The 14,535-nt window shown below is 42.9% G+C and overlaps 1 protein-coding gene across 1 annotated transcript in view; it reads right to left on the reverse strand.

Moving 5' to 3' along the window:
* The window catches only part of LOC134392037 (uncharacterized), a 29,626-nt gene extending 19,983 nt beyond the window's left edge, over window positions 1-9,643 (reverse strand). The window contains exons 1-2 of the mRNA XM_063115995.1: window positions 9,404-9,643; window positions 465-578 (exon numbers count right to left, since the gene is read on the reverse strand). Of these exons, the coding sequence (XP_062972065.1) occupies window positions 465-570 (106 nt within the window). The 5' untranslated portion in view covers window positions 571-578; window positions 9,404-9,643. The remainder of the gene's footprint in view (window positions 1-464; window positions 579-9,403) is intronic.
* Between the last annotated feature and the right edge of the window lie 4,892 nt (window positions 9,644-14,535).

The following is a 14,535-nucleotide window of genomic DNA, read 5'->3' on the forward strand; positions in this document are numbered from 1 at the left end:
AGACCTCCCGGCTTTCTGGGAGGAATGGGGGAGGATCTCACAATATGCTAATCGTGAGATCCTCGCCCTCAGTCCATACGCAGCCGCCATTTTTTTTACTGAAAATGAGCGTGCGAGTGTTCGAACGCCACAATAAGTTTTCTTTTTTAAAAAATACCCCACTCCTGCGCCCTCCCAGCCACCCCCGATGGGCATGGAGCTCCTGAAAGGCTCTGTGTCCCATACCCGGTTCCTTGCGTTTACACCTCCCGCGGTCTCAGGATCATCCCGAGACCGCAGGGAAAACCAGGATAGAAGTGTAGGGCCATGCCCGAAGTGGATGTTTTCAGTGATCCGCCCACTATAAGTGGCAGACTGAAAATTGTCAGGCTCAAAAATGTGAGCTGCAGGGTTTCTTTGCAATTACAGTTTCACACACACACACACACACATACACTTTTATAATTTGTATCTCTTTACATCACCTTTGAATGCTCCTGAACCAGCTCCTGCATTCATCACTATCATGACTGTGTAGGTGACCAATGTCAGTAGCATAATGAATATCTTCAGCTTGTGGTGGGCTGGCATGCTTGAGGCTAGAAAAGACAAACCCAAACAGGAGACAGCAGCAAGGTGAGCTCTTATGAAATGATGGCATGTTTATATAATTCCATTCAGCAGCTTGACGGCCAGCAGAAAGTTCACATCTAGCTTAGGGCCAACTCTGCTATTGTGCCAGAATATGCGGTGACTCCCCACGCTCATTTCACATTGGCCTGTGAAGCAATGGGTTGACCTCTCAGATGACGTTCAAACAAAAGTTGAGGTGAGTGAGTGCGAAAAACTTTTTAGCTCAATATGCATTTGCTTACATAGGCCAGACAGCGACTGCACTATTGAAAAGAGCCTAAATACTCATGCATGAAGAGGGTTGCAGGCATGGGATCGTAGCATAGTTCTTAATGGAGGTGAGGCACTTGCCATTGGACTCCCCTCTGTTTTTAAGGTGTCCATTTTAGGGCTGTCCAGTTCAAATCTGGTTTAAAAATAAAGAATCATCAGAAGGAAAAGCTGGGCCTTGAAGTCCCATCCAGAGACTTCAAGGCCCAGCAGACTCAGCAAGGCATACAGGTCACCTGGGGGGATCTACACGTCATCCTTGAAGTGCCTTCTCTTGATGTATTTTCAAGACGATACGTAACGATTCAGGTCACACATATATCTCCCTTCCGTAGCATTATGGTGACATGGGGCTTTGCTAGACTTACCGCCTAATCCGGGCGGGAGGAGTGGTGAGTCCGTGTTACAAATAGCACAGGCTGTCGCACCTTGCTAGATGTGGATGCGACGGGGGACAGAAAAGCCCCGTCGCGTCTGCCATTTTTTTTTAAGGGGCCGGACGCAGGAACGCTTCTGCTCTTAAGTAAGGCCCTTTAAAAAAAACAAAAAAAAAAAAAAACAACCCTTCTCCCCGCTCCCCCCTCCCTGGCCTTGAGTCCCTAAGGTTTATCACAGGATCATCCCGGGGTCATCCCTGTTCATGTAAATGACACACAGGATATCCCGGGAGCAGGCAGGGACGACCCTGGGATGATCCTGGGGGATAAACCTTAGGTCTAGCTAAGGCCTTAGTCATATTTAGAGTAGATCCATTGAAATCAATGGGACCATTGGTTTCAGTGGGTCTAATTCTAAATATGTAGGGTGACCATATGAAAAGGAGGACAGGGCTCCTGTATCTTTAACAGTTGCATAGAAAAGGCAATTTCTGCAGGTGTCATTTGTATATACGGGGAACCTGGTGAAATTCCCTCTTCATCACAACAGTTAAAGCTGCAGGTGCCCTGCCGTCTTTTAAATCTGGTCACTCTAGTATAGCTCCTGCACTTTAATTGTGATGAAGAGGGAATTTCACCAGGTTCTCCAGATATACAAATGACACCTGCTGAAATTCCCTTTTCTATGCAACTGTTAAAGATACAGGAGCCCTGTCCTCCTTTTCATATGGTCACCCTAAAATATGACTATGTCTGGATTCAACCCAAACAGAATTGGGCGGCAGGCCACATGTCTAGGTAAGGGAACCAAGGACTCTTGGACAGAGGCATAGTATATTCAAAAGATCTTGTATTCTTCACCTGCCAACGATGTAGCAAGAAGCAGAGCTTATATCACTGAACCCCACCTTGTTGAGGAAGCTGTGCTTCAGAACACTGCCACTGTGTTTACTTGTATTTACTTGCCAGCTTGTTTACACAAACAAAATTCAAAGACTGCTGTTTAATCCCAGAAAAATAGTAATTGTTGGTTGTGTGTCAGCCACACACCCTTGCAAACTCCCTTGGGTCATTAGCCTTTCTCTATGGAGCTGTGTACTTCACCTCGGATAGATAACCTCTGCTATTGTTTATATGATCACTCATCCTGGGATGAAAGACAGACTAGTCTTCTAATCCCGTGGACTGTCTTCATCTCACTTCAGCCTCTGATTCACCCCTTGAATGTATTAACAAATCAAAGAATCAAAAGAGATTAAGGAGTGTGATCACACACACACACACACACACACACACACACACACACACACACCCCCATGTTGATTGCAAACACCCACAACTACCAAGAGGCAGTTAATCTATTATAGGACTGATTTTTACATGTGTACTACTTGTTTACAATAGCATCCAACAGTGATTTCTAAAGCTGGGCAGCGGGTGCAGGTAGGGAGAACCCCTCACAAATTTATTTATTTATTTATTTATTTATTCATTACACTTATATACCGCTCCCATAGCCAGGGCTCTCTGGGAGGTTTACAGAAATTCTAAAATTAAGATAAAAATGAGGATACAAAATTTAAAATTCTAAAACACAGAACATACACACATAAAGCATTAAAAACCGTTAAAAAACTAAACATGTGGGTGATTAAGATGTGCCACCATATGCCTGGGCAAAGAGGAAAGTCTTAACCTGGCACCGGAAAGATAGCAGCGTTGGTGCCAGGCGAGCCTCGTCAGGGAGATCGTTCCATAGTCTGGGGGCCACCACCAAAAAGGCCCTGTCCCTCGTTGCCACACTCCAAGCCTCTCTCTGAGTAGGCACCCGGAGGAGGACCTTAGATGTTGAATGTAGTGACCGGGTATATTCACATTGGGAGAAGCGTTCCATCAGGTATTGTGGTCCCAAGCTGTGTAAGGCTTTATAGATCAAAACCAGCACCTTGAATTGGGCTCGGAAACATACAGGCAGCCAGTGCAAGCGGACCAGAGAAGGTGTTATATGGTCAAACTTTCTGGTTCCCGAAATCAATCTGGCCGCTGCATTTTGCACGAGCTGCAGCTTCTGAACCGTCTTCAAAGGCAGCCCTACGTAGAGTGCGTTGCAGTAATCTAACTTGGAGGTTACCAGAGCATGGACAACTGAAGCCAGGTTATCCCTGTCTAGATAGGGGCGTAGCTGGGCCACCAACCGGAGTTTGTAGAAGGCACTCTGTGCCACTGAGGTCACCTGAGCCTCAAGTGACAATGATGGATCTAAAAGAACCCCCAAGCTATGAAATTGTATTGAGCCTGTGACACTGGAGGAAGTTTTCCATTTTCCTTTTTCTCCTTTCCATTTTCACAGCTGAAGTCTCCTCCAGCAACTATTTTCCCCCAGGGAGCAACACATGCATGTCCTCACCTTCTTCCAGGATGAAAAGAAGTAAACATAAGAATAGCCCTGCTGGATCAGACCACCATCCCATTTTACAAACAGGCCAAAGATGCATCTGGGAAGCTCACAAGCAGGTCATACTGCAATCCTTCTAGGAAGTCTCAAATGGGATGCTCCAGTTAACTGGGGAATTATGGTTAACGGGTTCAGATAAAATCATTATATTTTCGACAAACCCCTATATTTTGATGTAGCTCAACAGTGCCCCCTAGAGCATCTGGTAAGTTGGCACCATGTTGTGATGCCTAAATAGGCTTATCTCATCTCTTTCTTACCCAATACGCATCCAAAAACCCAAGCTCTTTTTTTATTTTAGAATAGGCTAACTGGTTCAAGCCATTTGAGCCTTCTGGGATGTTTGCAGTCATTTGGAAGGTGAGTCCAACCACTAAGTAATTTTCTGTTTTTCTGGCTAGCCCATAAACTGCCTGAAGCAGCTCAACAGGTCAGGGGTCCCCAACCCTTTTCTACCTATGGGCACATCTGGAAATTCAAGGAATGCCCAATCAGTGGATCGCTGCCTTGGTGCCTACCTGTTATGTTTATGGATCTTAGTAGTGTTGTGCTGAAAATTTCTCCCATGAGAATTTTGACTATTCTCATTCAATCTGATAAAAAAAGAAATTGCTTTTGAAAAGAAATTCAAAGGAGAAGAAATTTTGGAGAAATTCTCATGGGTTTGGTTCAGGGTTCTTGTGCTTACCTTACTTATGAGATGGCTAAAGAGTGTGTGTGAGTGCCCTGTTTTTCATTGTACAGTCATCTCTCTCACAGACTGTAGCCTCCTTGGTTTCCTGCACCTCCTGCCCAGGAGAAGACACCATTAATTTATTCCTCCCATAGGGCAGACCAGGAAGTGCAGGCAGCTTGGGAGACTGTAGAGCAGCCTTCCTCAACCTGGGGCGCTCCAGATGTGTTGGACTACAACTCCCAGAATGCCCCAGCCAGCATTCTGGGAGATGCAGTCCAACACATCTGGAGCGCCCCAGGTTGAGGAAGGCTGCTGTAGAGCAATGATGAGTTGTGTAATAGAAATATATATATATATAGATAGATAGATAGATGATAGATAGATAGATAGATAGATAGATAGATAGATAGATAGATAGCACCTTCAGCTACTTTACAGTGATTAGGTAAGGTCAAAAACACCACCAACACACATTCAAAATAAATTATAAAATGCCCTGAGAATGAGGCAGAAAAATGGAAGCCCCTTTCATGGGAGAAAGATTTTTTTTAGGAAATTCTTGAGATTTTTCTTTTCTTACCTCCTAGAAATTAAAGGACACTTTTCAGAACTTTTAGCACATTTTCTTCATTTTTTTTTTTTTTTTTGGTGTGTCTGATGGCTGCACTCCCTCCCCTCAATGCCCTGGAGTGATGCTAGGGCATTGTGGAGGATGCAAAATGGAGGCCAGGATACCAACCCAGTTGATGCAGTGCAACCCCCCCCCACCAAGAACCCTTAGAAAAAAAACAGAAAGAAGCTGTTCTTCCATCCTTGCCAATGGTGATGCCTACCTGTGAGAAATTGTTGGAGAATTTCTCCTTCCCCTGGAGAAATTCGGTGAAATTGTCCCTCCAGTTTCTCTACCGACAAACAGGGTGGAGAATTTTGAGAGGCTGTGTGCGCACAGCTCTAGATCTTAGGCTGTGGCTGTTTCTACACCAGCCCGAAAATCCGGGCTGGTCATGGCTGAGTTCACACACAGGGATTCCCAGGAGGGATGAGAACAGGTTTTCCCAGGGATAAGTACTCCCTGGGAAAATCCGATTCTTCCTGCAGTCTCGGGATTGTCCCGAGAACGCGGGAGATATGGCCACCCACCCCGGCTTCTTCCCTCCTCCCCACGAGTAGCGGGGATCAGTACAGGGAAGGAACTGGGCCGGGTTGAATCGGGGGGGGGGGGAGCAGAGTCGGGGCTTTTTTTTCCTTTCTTTTTTAAAAAACTCACTTTTTGTTGGAGCGCATGTGCGCTCAGCTCCTTTAAAAAAAATGGCAGGCGCGACACTCTCCTTCCTCCCGGGATGTCGCGCTCGCATTTAGACTAAGGGGAGGATCTCGCGATCAGAATCTCGCAAGATTCTCCCCCCTTCCTCCCTCTACACTGGGCTGGTGTAGAAATGGCCTGTGGCTTATTTAAAAAAAAGTGTTTGTTTTGTGTCTAGTGGACACTGCAACATCTCTTTAATAAGGGCTTGTGAATTCACAGGCTTGGTTCAACATATCATGTCACCTCAAGTGAGGTGTTGTCGTTGCTGCCATCAGCAACTTGAGTGCGCTCAACAGCTCCAAGCCCCGACGGTCATGGTAAGAAGAAGCAGAGGCACACCTGGCAGGTTGCTCTAGAGAGTCCTGCTAGCTGCTCTCTTGCTGTGGCAAATGCCACAGCGGGAGAGCAGCTGTTGGGCTCCCCAGGACCCCCCAGGCCATCAATGGTGGGTACTCCTGACAGGGGTAAGAGAAGAGCAGTGCAATTTGCCACTCTGTCCACTGTGCTGCCTGTTGCAGGTGCATGAGCCTGCATAATGATAGGGCTATAGCTCTGGTAATTTGGCTAATTGCTGGTGGTGCAATACAGCTAATGTTTCTTTTAAACATATGTTTTGGCAATTTTTAGTACTTGCTTCTTTGGGGGAGGAGGTTATTACACAGGTGAATTTTGTACTGGAACAGTCTTTAATAATCACTGATTAATGCACTCTTTTAAATTATTTACCTACTTCATGGAAATTAACAAATGGTCAGCATAAATAGATTCTTTATATCCTTTTGACCGCTAAAGGCTCACATTACAACATTGGAAGGATAAATGCTCCCCTCCAATAATGCAAAGGGTTGAGGATCTTATAATACTTTTAATATTTGAATGGGTGGCATATAGACACCACTTTCAAATGGATACTTAGGCCTTAGCTAGACCTAAGGTTTATCCCGGGATCATCCCAGGGTCATCTCTATTCATGTAAATGACACACAGGATATCCCGGGAGCAGGCAGGGACGACCCCGGGATGATCCTGGGATAAACCTTAGGTTTAGCTAAGGCCATACTTGGATATTTGGTCCACTTTTGTTGAAGCCTATATATAATTGCTAGAAAGTTGTATGCATTTCATATGTATTCATTACTATGGATCTGTACAAATCCATGTAGGTCTGGGTTTTTGTTTTTAAACATATATTTAAGAAACACATTTTTAAAAAATTTGGTTGCCCATTGGTGCCATGTCAGGAACCCCTTCACAGGCGCCATTGGAGGCGCTGATGGGCACCATGTTGCCATTGGAGGTCCCCACAGGCCTACATTGAGGACCCCTGGACTAGGCTGTGTCCAGAGGTTCATTCTGACTGGTGGCAGCCTATTAGAAAATATTTCCCTGGGGAACACTTTTAAAGAAAGGACTCACTTGTATGGAAAGTTGTCCCCTCCTCTCAGTCCATAATAATATTAAACCAATTTCAAAAAGTGGTTTAATATCCTGGGTTGTTCCGAAGCTAGTAATAATATTTCTCCAGTTTGGAGAAACAAGTAACTATAGTTAATAGAAGATTTCCTGGTTTGTTTGCAGGCTTGCACAAAGGGATCCTCCCAGAGTGCAGGACACGGAATAACGGGCTCAAGTTACAGGAAGCCAGATTCCGGCTAGACATCAGGAAAAACTTCCTGACTGTTAGAGCAGTACGACAATGGAATCACTGACCTAGGGAGGTTGTGGGCTCTCCCACACTAGAGGCCTTCAAGAGGCAGCTGGACAACCATCTGTCAGGGATGCTTTAGCGTGGATTCCTGCATTGAGCAGGGGGTTGGACTTGATGGCCTTGTAGGCCCCTTCCAACTCTGCTATTCTATGATTTTATGACTGTGTGCTAAGGGGGAAATCTCACTCATATTATTAAGCAGAGATAGATCACCTGAACACAGTCATAGAACCGTACATGGACACGTAGTGTGAGCATTTATGCACCTATTCCTATTCTTGTTTTTAAAGATCCTATTTTTTCATTTTTTTGCATGCTACTGTTCTTCATTTTTTTATATTGCTTGAAATAAGGTATGTGTGATAGTATCATATTTGAAGAAAAGTCACTAGTTCATCACCCAACATTTTCTTTGTTTTATTTCCATGTACTTTTGTTTCTTCACTTCTTTAATTGTGGTACAGACTCAATTTTTTTTTATCATTATTATTATTGTGTCACACCTTGCCAGTATGTTTTGTCTGGAAATCAGTTGTGATGCCCATTTGATTTTTGATTTATTTTTTTAAATGTGGAAAGACAATTCTAAAGCCTTTCGTTAAAAAGCAACACCACCTTAACCTTTGAAAAATTGACCTTCTGTTTAGTTTAATAAATTTATAAATTCAGATGTTTTAAAACTGTCTACAATTAAACTTAACCTAATTACTTGTTGAAAATAAATCAATAAATAATTTAAAAATATGTCTGATGCTTACATCTAGTAAAATAATAATTGTGGGCTGATATATATCTTTATATGCGCAAGCTCTCTCACACACATTTTTATTTATTTATTTAAGCATTTTTATGCCGCCCTTCAGCCAAAAAAGGCTCTCAAGGTGGCTTACAAAAGTATTTCTTAAGACAGTCCCTGCCCACAGGCTTACAATCTAAAAGACATGACACAAAAGGAAAGGGGATTGGGAGGGAGGAGGAGGGGGGGAACACACACATTGTGTTGTTGAAAGGTGAAATGTTTTATTCATTTATTTATTTATTATTGCATTTATATCCCACCTTTTTTCCTCCAAGGAACCCAAGGCGGCGTATATAATCCTCCTCTTCCACTCCATTTTATCCACACAACAACAACCCTGTGAGGTAGGTTGGGCTGAGAGTGTGTGACTGGCCCAAAGTCACCCAGTGGGTTTCCATGGCCAAGTGGGGACTAGAACCTGGATCTCCTGACTCCCAGTCCAACACCTTAGCCACTACACCACACTGTGTCATTTTAAATAAAAAATTCCCTAGGAAAATTTAAATAAACTAAACTTGCCTCAGGAAATAATTGCAAATAATTAATATTGATTGAACAAAACTTAACTTATCTGCATCAAATTGATGCCATTGAAATCTCCTTGTGAACTGATTTGGCCTGATGGCGTGAATGCCTCTTGTTCACACATCAATGAATAGTCATTTTGTGCTTTGTTCCTGAGTTTAACTATAGTCAAACACAACATGGAGAAGTGAAGAGGAGGGGCTTGTTCCCACCCCCAATGCAAGAACAGTGAGGTTTTGTTAAACTATTCCTTAATGTGAAAAGACCTTTTATATTCACTCTGCTTCAGTCTGAATCCAGAGGAGATGACCTTGGTAAAATGATATGGAGTCTGGTCAATTAGATTGTTCTTACCCAAATCTGCCGTCCTTCATGTATGTTACTCCAGCAAAGGTATGCTGTATCCTCAGCGACAATCTCTGTCTGCACAAACTTTATTCTAGCATATTTGAAAGGGGTTTCTGAGAAACAACACCCTGCTGCGGAATTCGGCAAATAAATGTGGAGATGATTTGGAAAGCAAATGTGATTTTCAGCCGCAAAGGGAACTACAACCCACATTATTTCCCTCTTCACCTTTTAATTCATTCTTGCCAATTAACATATTTTCCAGAAATTATTGAAGATCGTATTTCAACGCATCCTATTTAAAAGAGGGTTTAAAATGTTACTCACGCTGTTACTTTAATGCCAGTGTCTTCCGTAAATCTCTCTCCACGTTGATTCAGTTATTGTCCAGACTTGCTCTGCTCTTTGGCTCTAGTAACCATGCCTTTCGGAATTACATTTTGGACAATGTAAACAATGCTAGAAAGATCGATAACATTTGTTCCTTAGGCGGCGATCTGCTGTTAAAGAAGCTCATTTAAAACAGTGTATTTATTGGAACTTCGGTTTGGCTCGAGCCTCTGGAAAGCAACAGCTTATGCAACAGAAATGTTACTTTCACTACTAAACATCCTGTTGTGTAGTACCTAGGGAGCCCACATTGTATAAGCTTCCTCTTTCATTTTTGTCGTGCAACTGTAATTAATTGCCATTGTGGAAGAACATAGGATGCAGCCAATTGTGACCAGATGACTTTTACATTAAAAGGTGCAAAAGGATTGCCTAGGTCTATCTCACTTTTTGTGTAATACCAAAATCTAATTTTAAAACCTATTTGACATTGTCCCAGTGGACTACTACATTTCTGTTGCTGTAAAAATATTGGAAGGAACACTCTGTTCTTGCTGGAGATACATTTTGCCAGAACCCACTCCTGTTTTTGCAGCTGAATGTGACTTTTATAGGTTACCAGCACACACATGAAAAACAAAGCAATTCAATGTCTAAATAGCTCTCCCAATATTTTACGGAATCATAGAACTACTCTACCATGGAAGCAAAAATATGTATCATAAACCCTGCATTCTTTCATGTCCTGAGTCTTTCAGAGATCTGTATGATCCAATGAACTTAAAAAGCTGATTACAAATCTAAGCTGCATGAAGATGACTTGGCTTTTTAAGGAGACACCGTGTTGCTGTTTGTTAATGTAAACTAGAACACATTCAGGCTTTTTTGGGGGTGGGGAAGGGTAGACTTAGGCAAACTACTTCTCTCCCCCCCTTTAAAGCCTTAAATAGCTTAGGACCTGGCTATCTAATGAACTGCTTGTCTTGGTATGAACCTGCCCAGGTATTAAGATCTCAAGAGGAGACACCCTCTTGAGGATACCACTTCCTGCAGAGGCCTGTTTGTCAGGCACACATCAGATGCGAGCAACACATCAATTGTGTTGCTCCCAAACTGTGGAATGTGGTCCCTTAAGGACGTCTCTCTTGGCTTTTAGATAGGCTGTGAAGACACATCTTTTAATTTAGCCTTTTAAATTATAGTTATTTTAATGTTTGCCATTTTAAATGTTCTTTTTTGTGTTATGCTTTTATAGTTTTATACTGTTCGCAGGCTTGATGGCTTTTTTATAGCAAAAAAGGCAGTATATAAATGTTAATAGTTAAAAATTAACAATCCTTCCGAATTGTTATATATTGTTTTCATGTTGTAAGCCGTTGTGAGAGCCTTTAGCAGCTGAGCATTTGAGTGGTATAGGTATAAAAACTAGAATGCCCATATGAAAAGGAGGACAGAGCTCCTGTATCTTTAACAGTTGTATTGAAAAGGGAATTTGAGCAGGTGTCTTTTGTATATATGGAAAACCTGGTGAAATTTCCTCTTCATCACAACAGTTAAAGCTGCAGGTGCCCTGCCCTCTTTTAAATCTGGGCAGGATCTACACTACTGCTTTAAAGCGCTTTATAACAGTTTTGAGAACTGTTGGGGCCCAGGACACACTCCATATACAGTTGTCACAACTGTTATGAAACCCTTTAAAGCAGTAGTGTAGATCCGGCCTTGGTCACTCTAGTATAGCTCCTGCAGCTTTAACTGTTGTGATAAAGAGGGAACCCTGGAGAAGATGCTGATACTAGGGAAAGTGGAAGGCAAAAGGAAGAGGGGCCGACCAAGGGCAAGATGGATGGATGATATTCTGGAGGTGACGGACTCGACCTTGGGGGAGCTGGGGGTGGCGACAGCCGACAGAAAGCTCTGGCGTGGGCTGGTCCATGAAGTCACGAAGAGTCGGAAGCGACAAAACGAATAAACAACACTCCATTATACAAATGACCCCTGCTGAAATTCCCTTTTCTATGCAACTTTTAAAGATACAGGAGAGCTGTCCTCCTTTTCATAGGGTCACCCTAATAAAAACAAAATGATAAATATATAAATAAATAAATAATTAACAGTGCCAGCCTATGAATCATTTCTCTTTCTCATAGGGCTTAGTCTGCTACCTATGGTCCATTCCACAAGCCCTTCCTAATGGATGGCACTTTTACTTTCAGTGTTAGAGACTTAAAAGCTGAGGTCAGTTTATCAGCACAAGCCAAGCACCCTGTTGAGATAAGAACCTGTGGGCCTTTCCTTTTAGTTCTGAAATAGCCTTAGTTAACATGACCACTTAATTCCAGCTTTTGTCTAACTCCGCACCACCATCCACAATGTAACCTTTCATTTAAACCCTTGGGGCAGGAGGAAAAGGCAGAAAGAGTAACAAAAGCAGTTTTGCTGGCACAGAACACGGAGAGGGAATCATGGATCACAATTCCGTTGAATTAGTTGCCTCCTCATCTGCAATGCAAACTTAATTGGCATTCCTTCAGAAGAGACACAGGTTGCTTCCAGATGGAGAGCTCCTAGGCCATCCTGCAGCCATTCAGTAATTACTTCCTTAACTTATTATATGTGTGAAGGCTACAAGTGGAAAACAACATCTTTTATGGACCCTCCTTAAAATTCTGTGAATGATGCAGATTAAAATCCTCATCTGGAAGCACCCTCAGTTCACACAATTGTCTGCCTCTGATTATTATTTTTAAAGGCTGGGCACATGCAATATACGTTTCAGATGGGCAGCCTCATTAGTCTATTATGGAAGAAACTACAACCAGGGCTCCTGTAGCATCTTAAAGATTTACATATTTTTATTGTGACCTATGCCTTCATGTGCCAGAGCCTGCTTCATCAGATACATTAAGTGGGTAGATGCCCCCTGTAAAGAAAGAAAAAGAAGAGGAAAAGTTAAGCAAACAAAAAACAAATAGACCAAATGATTTTTGAAAATGCTGGAGAAAATATATTGGGTTGAAAATGAGTCTGAGGCCTTAGCTAGACCTACCGTTTAGCCCGCAACAGAGGAAGGAACATCCTGCAATGTGTTTATCACGAGATCCCTCCTCTGTTTACATGCGACATGCAACGACCTCAGAGGGAGAGGCGTCGCGTCCGCCATTTTAAAAAAAATTAAAGGGGCGGCAATGCACAAACGCTCATGCACTAAAAGTAAGGTTTTTAATTTTTTTTAAAGTACTTTCCCCACTCCCCCCACCCTACCCCCGATGGGTGCAATGCTCCTGAGGAGTGCTGCGCTCCATGTGCGGCTCCCGGCTCCTCACAAGGAATCGCACGGAGCTGAGTCAACCCACGGCGGCCGGCCACACATTCCATGGTCTCAGGCTCAGCCCTGGACCATGGAAAAAATGGGGCCAAAGGGGAGGGCGAGATCCTGGGGCAAGGGAGGGATCATACCTCCCTGATCCCAGGATCCCTTGTGCATCATGTAGATGCACAGGGATGATCCCGGGGATCACCCCAGGATAAAGCCCCATCTAGCTATGGCCTGAGAAGCACACATTTGTAGGACATTGGTTTGGGTGATCCACTGTTATCTTTTATTGTTTGTACTACAGTATTTATTTATTATTTATTTATTTATCATACTTATACCCCGCTCCTCAGCCAAAAAAGGCTCTCGGAGCGGCTTACACTTAGCAAAAAAGACAGTCCCTGCCCTCAGGCTTACAATCTAATAAAGACATGACACACAAGGAAAAGGAGTCAAGGAGGGAGGGAGGGAGGAGAGAGAAAGAAAGAAAGAGAAAGAGAGAGAGAGAGAGAGAGAGAGAGAGAGAGAGAGAGAGAGAGAGAGAGAGAGAGATCATACAGTAACAGTGGAGAACTTAGTTAAGACCAGAACCCTACTGTGCTGTGGCAAAGGGATATTTGATTTGGAAACAGATTTAGCCATACTTAGAAGAGATCCATTGAAACCAATACTAGTCATCCCACTGATTTTAACGGGTCTACTCTGAATATGACTAAATCTAGATCCAACCCATTACATATGAGCAATGTTTATTTTGCAACTTCTTCATAGAATACCTACAGTTACCACCTCTCTCTTTGGCTCCAAGGGTTGCATCACGTGGTGCCAGAGTCCGTACACACACACACACACACACGTTTGCTTGCACATGCACATACACCAATCATACAAGCCTGGGGAAAACCCAGGAATTCAGTTCTAGCAAGGGAATCCCTTCCTTATCTCTGAAGAGAGTTTTTAATATAAAAACTCAGGCAACAATATAGACATAGAGAAAGAGAGATGCGTTAAACCATAAGGAACCTAAACCTAGCAGATTTGAAGAGTTCCCATAGCAAAAAGAGCTCCCATATGATTCTCAAGTGCAGTTCATCTACAACACACTATGCACATTTACTCAAAAGTAAGTACTATTTTGTACAATGGGTTTCATCTTCTTAGGAAAGTGTGCAAAGGAGTGCAGCCTTAGTTTCCATGATCTTCACTTTTGGCTATAGTGAAATATATATAGTGAAATATCATAGACTCATAGAAAGCAGAGTTGGAAGGGGCCTACAAGGCCATCAAGTCCAACCCCCTGCTCCATGCAGGGATCCACCCTAAAGCATCCCTGACATCCCTGATATATAATTTCTAGTCGAGGCATGGGAATTTGGCTAAACTTGTCATGATAACTTCATCAATCTTGCAAAGTCATTACACTAACATCAATAAAGGAGGATGTCTTCCAGGTCTGAAAAAGTCAGTGACCTAGCCTCCAATAATGTCTCCAACAAGTTCCAAACTACATGGACTAATCTTCTAAAAACAGCTCAGCATCTTAATCTTGCACACAGTTAATCTGGGTGCTTTTCGTGGCACAGATTAATATCTTCCCTGGCTGCATGGGATGGGATTTGAGTTGGTTCGTTGGCAGCGGCCAGCTTGCAGAGTTTAGTGTATCTAGGTTACACTAGATTTTGGTCACAAAAACAACAGCTGTTTTTTTAAATTTCTCATTGGCAAATATATGACTGTATTCCATCTTCTGGCAGCTATGAACATGGAAAGAAATCTGGAGAAAAGCAAATGCCAATCAACTAGAATCCTGGGCCCA

The sequence above is a fragment of the Elgaria multicarinata genome, chromosome 2 (genome assembly GCF_023053635.1).
Source record: "Elgaria multicarinata webbii isolate HBS135686 ecotype San Diego chromosome 2, rElgMul1.1.pri, whole genome shotgun sequence".
Taxonomy (NCBI): Eukaryota; Metazoa; Chordata; class Lepidosauria; order Squamata; family Anguidae; genus Elgaria; species Elgaria multicarinata.